The sequence below is a fragment of the Astatotilapia calliptera genome, chromosome 7 (assembly GCF_964374335.1).
Source record: "Astatotilapia calliptera chromosome 7, fAstCal68.1, whole genome shotgun sequence".
Taxonomy (NCBI): Eukaryota; Metazoa; Chordata; class Actinopteri; order Cichliformes; family Cichlidae; genus Astatotilapia; species Astatotilapia calliptera.
The window spans coordinates 61,144,634-61,158,374 of record NC_137428.1 but is presented as its reverse complement, the minus strand read 5'-3'; the positions used below and the strand labels follow the sequence as shown (position 1 = coordinate 61,158,374).

The window sequence follows — 13,741 nt, the reverse complement described above, 5'->3', positions numbered from 1 at the left end:
CGGATTCATGGTTGTGAGTGTCAGGGTGCTTTCTGAAGTGTGCACTGGGGTGTTTTAGGTGCTAATCTCTTCTCATCTTGGTTGAGTGCTCAAGCTGAATAGAAGGGCAGCTTGTTTATCTGTGGGGACCGCATTACCCAGGATTCCCTCTACAGCTGGGCCGGGCACGCTCAGCTGAGCTGTCAGCTCGCAGAGGTTACTACAGCTGAGGGCAAAGATGGCTCTGAACGCACACCGTCATACACACATAAACTGCACAAAAACCAAGCTTTGATTTCAATGGTTATTTATTAAATGTAAAATATCTTTAGCACAGATTAAAAATCAGACACCTCCATCTATTTTAAACATCACAGGTTCAGGGTGGAAAAAAAAGAAAAACATTCCTGGAACAGAATCACAATCAGTTTGGAGTCCCACTTTTCAGGATAGTTACTCCACGAGGCGTGGCAGAGGGCTGAGGCAAAAACTGCACTCCTCCTCTTTACTAAGACTACAAGCCAGGAAATACTTTTCCAATTGAGTGCCGTAGCCTTATGACACTGGATGGTTAAAAACGACTTTTCTCAAAGTACTTGTCTTTAGAATCCAGATGTTTTACTAGTTACAAATGAGGACAGAAAACATGTCAGTTTTCCTAAAATGCGACTGTCTAAAATGGGCTAAAAATAGTAGGTTCTCCAGATTATTAAACTTAGGAAAAAAAAATTTGTACCTTTGCACATATATAGAGGGCCTTCACACTGCAAACACTGATTTACAGTATGCTGTACAGTATGTGTGCTTCGGGCCAGGCACAAACTTTTTAAATTGTGTCCCAGGCGCAAAGCGCTTTGCCAAAACTTAGCACTGCTGCTGAATTGGAGTGCCATCACAGAGGTCAGCTGGTGGACACTCCTCCTCTCTTCTATTCTCTGCCTCAACCCTCGCTGCTGTACAAATGCCAACTGACAACAACTGACACAGATGGTGAGCAGAAACACAGGACAGGCAAAGGGAGAGAACCACCCACAGGAGTAAGAAAACAGGAAGACTCTACACACACTGTCCAAGAGAGGATATTGCCTGACAATATTACCAACGCATTTATTTTAAACTTTTTTTATTTGAATCTTTTACTTTTTCTACTTTTTTTATATTATTTTTTATAGCACATGCCATATGAGAATTTGGGGATTATAAAAGTACCTGAAAGAATTGCTAGGTGTTCAGCATGCATAGCCATTAGTATTTACAGGTTTGTATGTACAGGGATGGGCCAAAAACAGACTGCTCTACAGTACTGGGTTATTTACATCCAGGTCAGAGGGAGAGGTCAATGACGTAACTACAGATGTGGGGGTCAAAGGGTCACATGCACAGGGTCAGAGAAAGCTTATACAACTCGGACGATGAAGACACAAAACAGAACACGGCAAAGTAACAATACTGTTAATTCAACATCACATCTCCCCCACGTACCCTTTTTGCTTTTGATACGCTCAGTAAGATGTTCTCAACAACGGGTTATTGCGTAACACTATACAAGGACATTTCTATTGCAAGTCCATGAGGTCCTTGGGTATTGAGTCAATGCTGAGATTGGAAGACTTGGATCTGGTCCCAGAGCAGTTCCAGAACCGTAGTGTTGAATCCCAGGCTAAGTACAGGCTTATTGCCACTTATCAGCAGTCAGCTTATTGCAGGGTGTTTTGTAAGTCTTTCCTCAGTGTTTATGTTTATTTTTATTACCCACAAAGGAAGATCTACACACACGTAATCTATAAAACCTGCTTCTGCACTTGGCATTGGTTTATCATATTGCTGAGATCTTTGCATTTTATTTTTAGCATAGAGAAAAATTTTCGGTTTGGAGATGTTTTGGTTGGTTTGGATCCTCCTTGTCTGTCCCCTTCCTCTCTCCCTCCCTCCCTCCTAGAATCAGTGTGGTGGTAACAGAGCTAGTTTTGTTTTGGGGAATGTGAAAGTGAAGTCTGAAGTCATCCAAAGAAGTCATGCTTAAGTCTAAAGTGGAATTGCAAGATGGTCGTCTAAAGGATTTTAAGAGTTTCCCTCTCAAAGCATTTAAAGTTAGATTTGTAACTGCATTCCTATACTTGTCTCACTTTTTATTTTTTGGACTAAAATGCCTGAAGAGGCCAATTCCGAAAGAGTATCCAAGGACAAGTCTTATTTTTTGGAGCTTAAGTCAGTGTCAAGTCAGCTTCTCTGGGCAGACGTTGTAGCTCTGGGTACCATAGATGTCTCTGATAATAAAACTACTGTAGTCAAGGTAATGCTTCACATTAAGGTGCACAGTATAGAAAGACACACACCCATCATTTTGTAGACAGCTTAATTTACAGACTTAATCTACAGTTTAACTCGGATTAGAAATCATCTTTGGACGGCACAGATGTGTTCGATGCACACTGGTTTAGTGACATTACCTTCCGTGCGGGTTGTTCATATGTGTATCTGTTCGTGCTTGTGCGCAGATACGCTCTTGTGTTCAGGCAGCGTGTAACTGTAAGTGTAGCGAAATCCTTGCCCGCCACCTACTTGCCTGGTATCTGCAAACACACACACACGCGCACACACACAGTGATAAATGGCTGTGGTGGGTGGTTGAGCATGTTAATGCCTAATCTCATCAGCCTTATCTTTTACAGAGGTCACAAGGTCAAGTGGCGAGGGGGATGAGCTAAACACCAATAAGATAGCACATTGCTGGGCACACCGCACAAACAGCCCGTGTACTGCTCCGTTTGTCACTAACTGCATGCGTGGCAGCCAGCAGAGAAGCTTTTTCTAAAGAATAGAAATACCTTTCAGATTTCAGCCACATAAATCTGGATTCTGAACATGAAAGTTGTTTTTTTATATCAATATTTAAACCCAACTGTCTGGTAATTGGACGCAAACAAACTTGTCTGAAAGTCAGCCAAGTTCAAGGTGGTGTCAGGGAGTCAGAGCCGGCGGCGCTGAAATCTTCAGTGAAGTTTAAAAGGCATTTGGCTTTCAGGCGAGCTAAATCAGATGCCCTAAGTGAGAGAGATGAGTTGAACTGAGTGCGTGTGAACCTGCAACTCAGAGACACTGCTTGGCATTTGTCGGTCTTTGATATGGCGACATGTGATGTGGATGAAGTTATCGCCTCACTGGCAGGTGAGACAGACAGCGGCACACAGAGAGATGCTGCCTTTTTCATCTGCTGTTTACGAGCTCTCTCATCACGGAGCACTTCAAACACGCTCAATCTGCTTCTGCGACGTTACACACCAGGGCTCCTCCTGGTGGAACTTTACTCAGAGCTTAGAGGGAGTTGTGTGTGGGTGCCCGTTTTGGTTTGCGTGTGTCGATGAGAGAAACATTTCCTGGAATCTGCTTTATGCGTGTGTGTTTTTGTGTTCGTAGCATTTGCATTTTGGTGCATATTTTTGTACTAGGCTGTGAAAGCTTTAGATGACATAGGATCTTGCCACTTTTAGTGTGCTGGCCTGTGCTTTGGGAATCTGTTCAAACAGTTGGCCTGTAATGTGCCTCCATTACGCATGTGTGTACGTTTGTGTGTGTTGCCCGCGTTTGACTACTGCATATACGTGGTTGTCTCAGTGTGTGCCAGTGCTCTGTGCTAAACACTAGCCTTCAGTCATCACATCAGTGTTCCCTCTCATTCTTTCTGCCCCCACCCCCGTCTCACTCTCGCTCCCTCACATCAGGAGATAAAGAGGCGAGCCATTTCATGTGGCCGCATAGAAGTCGTCTCCAGCCCTGGAGTTTGCAGGGAAGCTGTCACAGCAGCTTTTAGCCGGAGCTGCAGCATGAAAGATCCCTCTTTGAGCGGTCGGGTTATGTGTGTAATTCTCTCTGACGTGTTTATTCTGCCGCAGTTTCAGCTTTCATTTTCAAATGTCACAGAAATCTCTCTCCGTGAATATCCTTGCTAATTACTGACTGATGGGATGGGGTGTATTAGAGAACTTAGCAGGTTGCGTAAAAATACTGTTTCACTTTTACAGCGCGTCTCGGCTTGAGACGACGTGTAACAGAGTGAGTTTTCCGGGCTGAGTGATCTTCAGGTTTAAACTTGCCTTGAGAGAATTACTGAGAAAGAACTGGAGGGAAAACCGTGCGACGTGTTTGTGTGTTGTACGCAACAACCAAAAAACTTTTGATTTAAATACTTAGTTGTACTTGTATTTTCCAGCACTTGAATATTAATAAACATCACGTGAAAAATATACATATTGATAATCATGGCATTGAAACCTGCTGTTCACACATCGCACATCAGAGCTGTAGTTTCCCTGGTGACTCCCATCCAGACAGGAGCTGGTGTAACATTTTTGTTCCCGCCTTATCCTCTGTGAGTCTATACATCTGTAGCATTCACACGGTCCCACATAGCGAGATGTCCTATACACACCTGGCTGAGAAATAAATAAATAAATATATGTATATAAATATATATACAGTAAGGAGTTATATGACCCAGTCATCGGGATGCAGGGAGAGGGGAGAGACGGTGTGTGCACGAGTCTTTTTTCCCCCCCTGTAGACACAGTCCTGCTGTCTCTTTTTGTCTGTGTGTGTATGCGTGTGTCTGTCTATGTGTGTGTGGGTCTCACAGAGGACAAAGGAATGTGGTCAGAGTCTGCTTTATGTCCTCTGTCTCTTCCTCCATACAGCACACATCCTAAAGTCTGCGTGTCGTTAGACGAGTTCTCCATATTTTGTCTGCTCCTGCAGGCCGACGCCGCCTTGCTGTCTCAGCGTCGTGATTCGTCCACTGATTCTTCTTCTTCTTTTTTTTTTTTTTTTGTCTGTCCACAGCAACAAGGGGCGGCCACCACAGTGTACTGTGCGGTAGCACCGGAGCTGGAAGGGCTGGGTGGCATGTACTTCAACAACTGCTTCCGCTGCCAGACATCCGCCCAGGCCCAGGATCCGAGCAGTGCTACGAGCCTGTGGGAGCTGAGCGAGCGCCTGGTCGCAGAGAGGTCAGTGGGCATACAGGCCCTCTAATGGACAGAAGACGAAGAGGAAGAGGAGGGCAACTAGCCAAAGAGGAATCAGAAAGGAAACAGCTGATGTTTCGTTAGGTGTGGACTAACTGTAAGAGCTGCCAAACCATGGAAGCCCATCTGGATATGTCACATCACTACAGCGTCTAAAACACTAAATATACAGCACAGGAGGGGATTTCATATACAATCTATTGAATTAGTTAAAGTTTAAGTGAAGTTAAGCTCTGCTGTAGTATTTTAAAACCGGGAGTGGGGGGAAAGGTGAAGATCTGAGCCGAACCTGTCACAGTTTGTTCTTTGTCTGTTTCTCTCTGTAACCTTTTTAAGCTCTAAAGTCCTTTTTTTCTCAAACGTCTACTTAAATTAGATGTAAACAAAATGCAAATGACCTGTTTTGATAACAATACAAGGTTTAACTAGTAAGCATACACTCTACGGCATATGCATCTGATTCCAGCAATAGTGGGCTATCAGCAAATATAATGTCTTCCCAATTAATGTCTCTAAGTTCAATATCCTCTTGTCTAGTTCTATGTTGGTGTTTATGTTTCCTATTCTGATACAGAGCGCTTGCTAATCGTTGTGCTAAATCTTTTTGGGCAAGAAGAAATAAATAGTAATGGGCATGTGAAACTTATTGAATTACAAACCCAGTAGAGGTGTGATTCTAATGGCTATGTACACAATTTCGCAATACTTATATTTCTTATCAACGTCCCTATTTGTTTTCTGTACAGTATTTACAACATCCTGATTTCTGGCCATGTGCTAAAGGGGGGTGGACATCATATTTTTTTCTGCTATTTTACTCAACCTAAGTATTGACAATCTATGCTCTGGTAAGTTACAATTTGGAGATATTTACGGGTTAATCTTTGTCCATTTGAATGACAAATACAGAAGGTGGAGAATTTTATTTACAGAGTCCAGGATCTTTAATTTCTTCAGTTCTCCCTTTTTTTTCTCTTTTTTTTTTTTTTGTTTAAATCATCCGCTTTAGTATTGAACTCCGGCTTTGGATTTGCTGTGGATTGGTTGCCCTGAAGCCACAGGGGGTGGGACGCTTTTGAGACATTGTGCTTTATGGCAGTCCGGATGCCGTAGGTTGGTCTTGAAACAGCATTCCAGTGTCATGATATCTGCAAAAAACACACACAAAGAGAAACAAGTCAATAAAAATCTGTTGTACAGAAATATGTGAATTCCTTCTATAGAAGTCTGAAGACCATTAGGTGGGATATTTGTGTGGGGAGCTGAGAAGTACGCAACAAGTCTAAGTACGACAGTTTCCAGTTTCCCAGATTGTACTAACCAGGTATGAACATCACAGAGTTAAAAGCTGTTTTTACAGTATTTTTTCCCCTCTGACAGAACAGGAAATGCACTCATCATGTATTCAAAGAACAGATCAATCAATGCAATCGTACGTTTGACCAGCACCCTCACACATGAATCCTCATTGTGTTTCCTTCTGTAGAGAATCATCAGAATGACACAGCACCACAGTTATACTTAATATAATTTACTCTCACACATTGTTCACGTATTGTTTCTTTTCTTCCCTTCCTGGCAGACATACTGAAGAGAAGAAAAAAAAAAAGCACAGGAACAGACAGAACATTCAGAAACATGCTGTGCCCTGCACAGAAACTGATACTGCTGTTATAATCTGTTCTGTACCCAGAGTACAGGTGTCTTATCGCTGTCCTTTCACAGCACTGCACACACCTGGAACAGAGATGCAGTACAAACACTCACATGCACACACACACACAGAGCAGGAACAGTCAGCAACCCGCATGCACAGTACAGCAAGCAAAACAACATTTTATTAAACTGTCCAGAATCTTTTTGCCTCTTTATTTTGCATCAGATTGAACAAACGGTATAAATAACGTGTGTTTAAAAATTGTTTGTGTCTGAAAAAACTAAAAATACAGAAATCTGTCATAAACAGACGAGGAGTTGAACACTAATAAAGGATGTTCCCAGCTGCTGTCCATGGTGCTGATAAGGCTCAGGCCCTTTCATGGTCATACTTTGGCAAACATGAGAATTCGCCTACTTGCCAATCAGTTACAGAGCATTTTGTGTATGTGCTGACATGAGCCTCTGTGAGAGACGTTTTCCCTTCCCGAGTGTGTGACTGATCAAGTCGTGAGCAGACGTACTCGCCAGTGTGTTAAGCACGTCAGCTGTTTAGTTTCCCTCTGTTTTATTTTGATTTAGTTTGTCTGTCCTGATGTGTTCCGTTGTTTTGTCTTTGTTGACTTCATATGTGGTTTATTAAAATTGTTTGGGGTTTTTTTTTTTGCTCGATTGGGTCTCTAAAAATTAGGTCTCACTTCTTGTTCTCACACTTCACCACTACTGAAATATAATCTTATTCAAAGGGATTCTGACTTGTTCAAATAGTTATGTTATTGTAGGCTCTTATAGCCTCCTGAAATGATCTTAAAGAGTGTAATTCTACACCTGGGACTTCTGTAATGTTAGCCCGCTTTCCCCAACCTCTCTGCTGGAGGAGAAACTCAGAATAAAATAACCATAATGCTGTTTATGACTATATATCAAGAAACTGGTACTAATGATGAAGGCTGTATGCTGGAAACACATCAGTTTGACTGATACATCTCAGAAGTGCTGCAAATTTTATATTATCACAGTCTGACACCAGCTAAAGCACTTTATACACGTGCGATCATGTAACGTAGACCATTTGTGGCCTACAGATATCGCCGCTCTCGACTAAAAGTGCAGGCTTAGTCTATCAGTCGCAATTCTATGTAAGCTGAGCATATAAGAAAGCCTTTGACAGAAGGGCCAGATTCAGAACTCAAAGGAGAATCTTCAGGAGAATTACAAACAACTAGACTTGTATGCGGGTGTGCACTGCAGTGGCAGATCAGTGGGTGTGTGCCTGAGTGAAGTGGGAGGGTCCTGCCTGGCTTTCATGCAAAGTCTTATCGATCGGGCCCTATCGGAATCATCTGATAGCTAATCAATATGCTACACTTCCTCTCAGCGAGCAGAGAAGAAGGAGAAGCACGACTCTCGCAAGAGGAGGACCTTGATCCTTTGACCCAACAGTTAAGGCTCGACACACACAGACGCACACACACACAGTCACAGTCTGTTTCCCTTCATTTCTTTTTCTCTTTATTCCAATTCTTAGAATAACGACACCCAACAATGTAATAACTGAAAGCCCGTGTAAAGCAAATAACCGATATACATTAGAATGTTATTTTAATTAGTCGGATTTACAGTTGAGTTTTTTCCCCCTTCACTGAGTTCATTTCAATTTGGGCAGTAATTGTTTACGACTGATCATTTCATTTTCCATTATTGTTTTTATTTCTTCTTGTGATTAATTTCACCTCTCAAAGAATAATTATGAGAGGATTGATTTGATTATGCCTTTGTTCTGCTCCTATTGGCTCCATCGACCGAAGGAATGCCATGTTGCCATTTCGAGCGGATATATTTAATGATCACAATCAATGTTAAAGCTCTCTCTAGACTCAACTAACCCAATAAATATCTGCCAGGAGGAAATTTACCATCTAACTACAGCAGGCAATAAAGTCTTACTCTGTGTTATCCTCCCTCCCCACTGCTCTCTTTTAATCTCTCTCTTTTGAGGATGGCATTAGGATGAAAACTGATGATCAGTTTTCATAAAGTACCACAGCAGAGTCAATGGAAATACGATTTTCTTTCAATATCTCACGATTTGGATTGCTTGCAGGCTGCTTTTTTGATAGAGCCTTAAATTATATATATTTTAAAATTAAAAGATTATTTCCCCAGGCTCCTTTCCACTTAATTAGCCCACTTTAATATAAAAATTTGCCTGTCAAAATGTTTTTTATGTCTTGTTTGCAGATTCTTAAAGAAATACTTTAATTCTGTTGCAGTATTACAAAAACAGACATTTTTTCCCCCAGTCTCTCCATGCCATTACTGTACCATTGATTTCTGAGATGTAATGAATAAAAAGCAGTAAAAAAGACTTATTTTTTGGGCACATTATTATCATTATTAAAATAATGCATTGTAAAGATCATGCAGCTGCCACATATGGCAGGAAGTGGAGCATTTTAAGGTGAGTTCTCTTTTAAATGATTAAAAAAATATGTGTAACATGCATGCAAAAGTAGATGTTTTTAATCCATGGCAATGCTTCAGTTCATCATTTATTCTTCCATGAAGACTCATAGTCATGGTAACATTTGAATCCAAGTTTACTGAGCTTGTTCACTATCAAATGCACTTATTTCCCCCTGTAGATCTGCTCGTGCAATCTATAACTTTCTGTTTTTTATTGAAGTCTCAACACGGCACCTTTGAGGAAATCCTTCCACTCCCAAATCCCCAGCGAGTCCTCACCGCTAGACAGCATGACCTTGTAAACCCTGAGTTATTTTACTCACCCATTGTGTGAGGATAGGAAGAAAAGGGAAAGAGAAAGGGGGAGACAAGGGACAGGGGGGTGGAGGGGAAAAAAAAAAAAAAAAAGGAGCTCCTGCCTGTCACAGCTTTCAAACACAAAGAAAAATGAGCACTTGGGCTGAAGTACAATTATTAGCCCCTGTCTACAGATTCATCACACTATAGAGAGCCAGGGAGTGGGAAGGAGATAGAGGGAGGAGCAGAGCAAGAGGTGGAGTGGAGAAAGGTAGAAAAAGAAATGTGTAGCTTTCAGCAGAGCCGTGCGGAAGACGGAAAGACAATGAGGAGAAAAGAGGGAGGAAATAGAAAATAGGGCTGTTATGCTGTGAGGGAAAACTTGCGAGGGAGCCAGGAGAGGTGCAAGGTGAAGCATGCAAAGCTAGCGTGTGCAGGGCTGGAAGGAAAGAGAGGGAGGAGGTTTTAGGTGAAATAAAAGAGTGAGAGGAAAAGAACAAGGCAGAGGTAGAGGAAGGTAAAATGAAATAAGAGGATTTGTCAGGCCAGTGGTTGGTGGCAGTAATAAAGCCTGCTAATCTGAGGGAGAACGCTTGACTGCTCACACACTGACTCTCTTGACGCCCCACTTTACCACCGGGCCAAGCCAAGGTCACACACGCGCACACACACACACACACACACGATCATGCCATTGCAAACACACACACACACACTTGCAGAGACACTGTGCATGTTTCTTAGAGCTTTCTTTTTGTGAATCAAATTCGTGAGCGCTTTCCACCTGAGCGTCTTCCTCTGAAGGTTTCGCTGGCACGACTTTCCTCGCTTTACTTTTGACATGATTTTTTTCTCTCTCACTCATGTCACTCATCTTCTTGTTTAGCTATCATCTCCACCAAACACCCCCCTCAGCCATGTTGATTTTAAAATCTCATTTTTCTCGCTTTCTTAACTGGCTCCGCCGTGTGGATCAATACCTATCAAAACCATTACATAAATACATCTGTCACGAGCAGATAGTTGAGTGGGGATGTAATGTGTCTGGTTAAGGCCGCCATGGGGTGAAAAAAGATATGCTTAGTGTGTGTGTCTGTGAGCATTCTCAAAGGACAGCATGTGTCATTTTGTGTGACCAGGTGTGTCGGGCAGAGAGAAAGGTTGTTATTGAGCCGCGGTAAATGACGCATAACCTGGTGTACTGCTTACTTAGCCCCAGACCCCTGCTTTATGTCACTTTTTTCTCACTTGCTGTGTGTGTGTTTGTATGTGTGAGTGCCTGTTGTTGGTGTACAGTCATGGGAATATGACTGAAGCAGCTCAACAGTGCAAAATATTTTTGGAAACCCAAATGGGTAAGAAAAATACATTAGGTTTGTTCAAGTTGCTGGGAGCCGGTTAACTATTCTTACAACTTTTAGTTTATTTTAAAAAAAAAGGAAAAGGAAAAAAAAGATGTTGTTTTATTATAACGTTTTCTTTAGCAGTCTTCTAAATGGTAACATTTCTCACACATGCCGAGAAACTATGTGATCCAAGGACTAATAAAACAATATTACAGACTTCCACCAATAATACCTTCATATCTCCTTGTAGCTAAATACATGTAATGCACTATAGTGGTGGGCATGAGAACCCTGAAAGCTGAGCTCAACAACAGTCAAAAAAACCAAAAGCACCAAAATACAAAAAGACAAAAAGTGTGACAGTCTGTATATAAAAGATGGTCACAGTCACTGTGATGTCACTCATTGATTTGTGAACAGCCGAGCTTATATTTTTTTTCCTCATGTGGTCAATCTTAGAGGAGCCCCACCCTAAAGCATACCCCACTTCAATATAATGTGTTTTACTCAACGTATGACCATAATTTGCAAAATGAACATCATACTGTAATCAACAAACTTTAAAACTAATAATTAGTCTATACAACTTTTGGAAGTTACTGATTTTTTTTTTGTATTATTCATTGCTGTTAGGAATGGTTTATTATTATTATTATTAGCTCGTTTACTATTGCATATTTAACTGTGGAACAGGCTTTTACTTTTTTAGCTACTCTTAGGAACCGCATAATTTACTTGATTTGTTTACTAGTTACCTATTAAATAAGCACAGGGGTCATTTAAAAATATCATATCTTTAAATGGCTCTTAAAGACAAGCGAGACAATCGGGCAGTGCAAACTGCTTTAGGCTGTGGTATACTGCCTGGTTCATGTAACAGACTTGTCCCTATAAAAAAAACTACTTAAACTAAACCAATATATGAATCATGCCATTAAAGCTAAGAAAAACAAATATGTACATAACCTCAACACCACCAAAACAGCCATAGTAACAAGCATGTCTCAGCTTGTTCATTTGTTTGTTGCCCCCTTGAAGCATTGCCATCACAGCTGGTCGGTGTGTTTCTGTATTTCGTAGCGTTTTTTTTTTTTTGCATGCATTTTTACAAGTTACATTGTGATGTACTAATAAATGGTCAACAGAAGGACAAAGACACTGGAACCCAGTTTGTATCCAGTATAGAAAACTCTTGTCTTTCTTTGAAACATAAAAATGAATTCGTTTTTGAGCACTAGTCATTCAGATTTTTCCATCTTCATCCTTTGGGGTTGTCATTGTCATTTTCACACATCACTCTGCTGACAGCCGGCTCTGTGATTGATGGAACGATGCAGATTTACATGTCATGCTGAAATAGCACAATAACCTGCACGCAGATAATCACCTCATTGAGAATCACTCTGGCCTCTCTCCACTCACAATTACTATTGTGTATTTGATCATATAACCACTCTCCAACAATGCACTTAATGGGCTTATTGGCAGCAGACCAGCAGTTGCTTGTAAATAATCTTGATGGTGTTTGATTCTAATAAATTAGGCTCATATATGCAAACACGGTAAAATCATAACAATATCCAAATGTGTGTAGGCAGAGGTGGGGTGGTGACAGGGGGAGATTTATGCTGCTAGCAATTGGCTGGCTTCATCACTCACTCAGCTATCTTCAACTTTTTTTATTTGTTTAATTTCCAAATGCGATTGCTCCACCACTCGCACTCCTGCTGATGAATGCAAAGGATCATGGGTAGAGACGAGAGCAAGATTAATACAGTTAATTTTTTAACTGTATAATCTCCTCCCAAGAAATGAAAAAAGAGAGAGGGACAGGACTGTGAGGACTATTTCTGCAGGGACACGATGAAGGCGAGCGCTACAAGGTAAATAAATGATAACATGATGCTTTTCTCTCTTTCAATCACTGCACGATGTGATATCACCTTATTGGTGTTATCACGACAATCTACAACGGAAAACTCAACACAACAGTTCAACTTTTGACTTACTTTAGGTTTCAAAACAACTGCAACCTCGTGTTTGAACTATTCATGTTCATCCTTATACTGCCTCGTGGGGTATTGTAAATTATTTTCCCTCTAAATCCTAAAGCTTTGCATCACAACAACTTGATATACAAACTGCAAAGATACTTTGTGTGAAAGCAGCAGCACAGCAATATCAGATACGTGATTGAAAAGTATTTTAACCAAAAAAAACAAAGACAGCATTTCTGGAAACCTTCTATTCAGACATATCCGACTCCTTTAATTACATATAAAATGTCTTATTATGTTTTTTTTCAGCATTTATTACACAGTGAGAGGTATACACTATTTTGAAAACACTAGAAAAAGAAAGTGCATAGGTTTTAAGTTACTAAACAATTAGAAAAGTAACAAATCATACCAAACCCTGTGTCAAGTATCAAAATATGTCAGCTCACTGATTGAATAGGTTTTATTGGCCATAAATATATTTAAGAACAATATAATCAATAATAACAACAACTCTAATAAGCAGATAATAGAATTTTTGTGTTGTAGCCTTAAGGAAGACTTGTCTGTACCTCTGTGTGTGTGTGTGTGTGTGTGTGTGTGTGTGTGTGTGTGTGTGTGTGTGTGTGTGTGTGTGTGTGTGTGTGTAAATTATAAATGGAAGGGAGAAGAGTCACCTCTCAAAAACACACTCACATATCTACGAGATTAATTACAAGTACCGTGAATCACTGTGCAATTAATTAACTCATCCTTAGTAATGAGTGTGTGTGTTGTGTGTGTGAACTGAGCGCACTGCGTGTCACACAGACAGCCTCTCCATCTCTCCACCTCTCGGCCTGTCCCCTCTCTAATTGCTTCCCTCTCTATTAAAATGCAGTCTGCTGTGACATCACTCAACCCTCTGTTAGAGCAGGCCAGGGTGCTGTGCAAACCGCACACACACACACACACACACACACACACACACACACACACA

The 13,741-nt window shown here is 41.0% G+C and overlaps 2 protein-coding genes across 3 annotated transcripts in view; one reads left to right on the top strand and one right to left on the bottom strand.

The window, feature by feature from the left end:
• The window catches only part of wwox (WW domain containing oxidoreductase), a 135,957-nt gene extending 128,642 nt beyond the window's left edge, over positions 1-7,315 (top strand). Inside the window, exon 9 of the mRNA XM_026176192.2 lies at positions 4,816-7,315. Coding sequence (XP_026031977.2) covers positions 4,816-5,007 — 192 coding nt within the window. The 3' untranslated portion in view covers positions 5,008-7,315. The remainder of the gene's footprint in view (positions 1-4,815) is intronic.
• Positions 270-13,741, bottom strand: part of LOC113026916 (transcription factor Maf) — a 50,984-nt gene continuing 37,512 nt past the window's right edge. For both annotated transcript variants that reach the window (XR_013910628.1, XM_026176196.2), the window contains one exon: positions 270-6,148. The gene's annotated coding sequence lies outside the window, so the exon portion shown is untranslated. The remainder of the gene's footprint in view (positions 6,149-13,741) is intronic.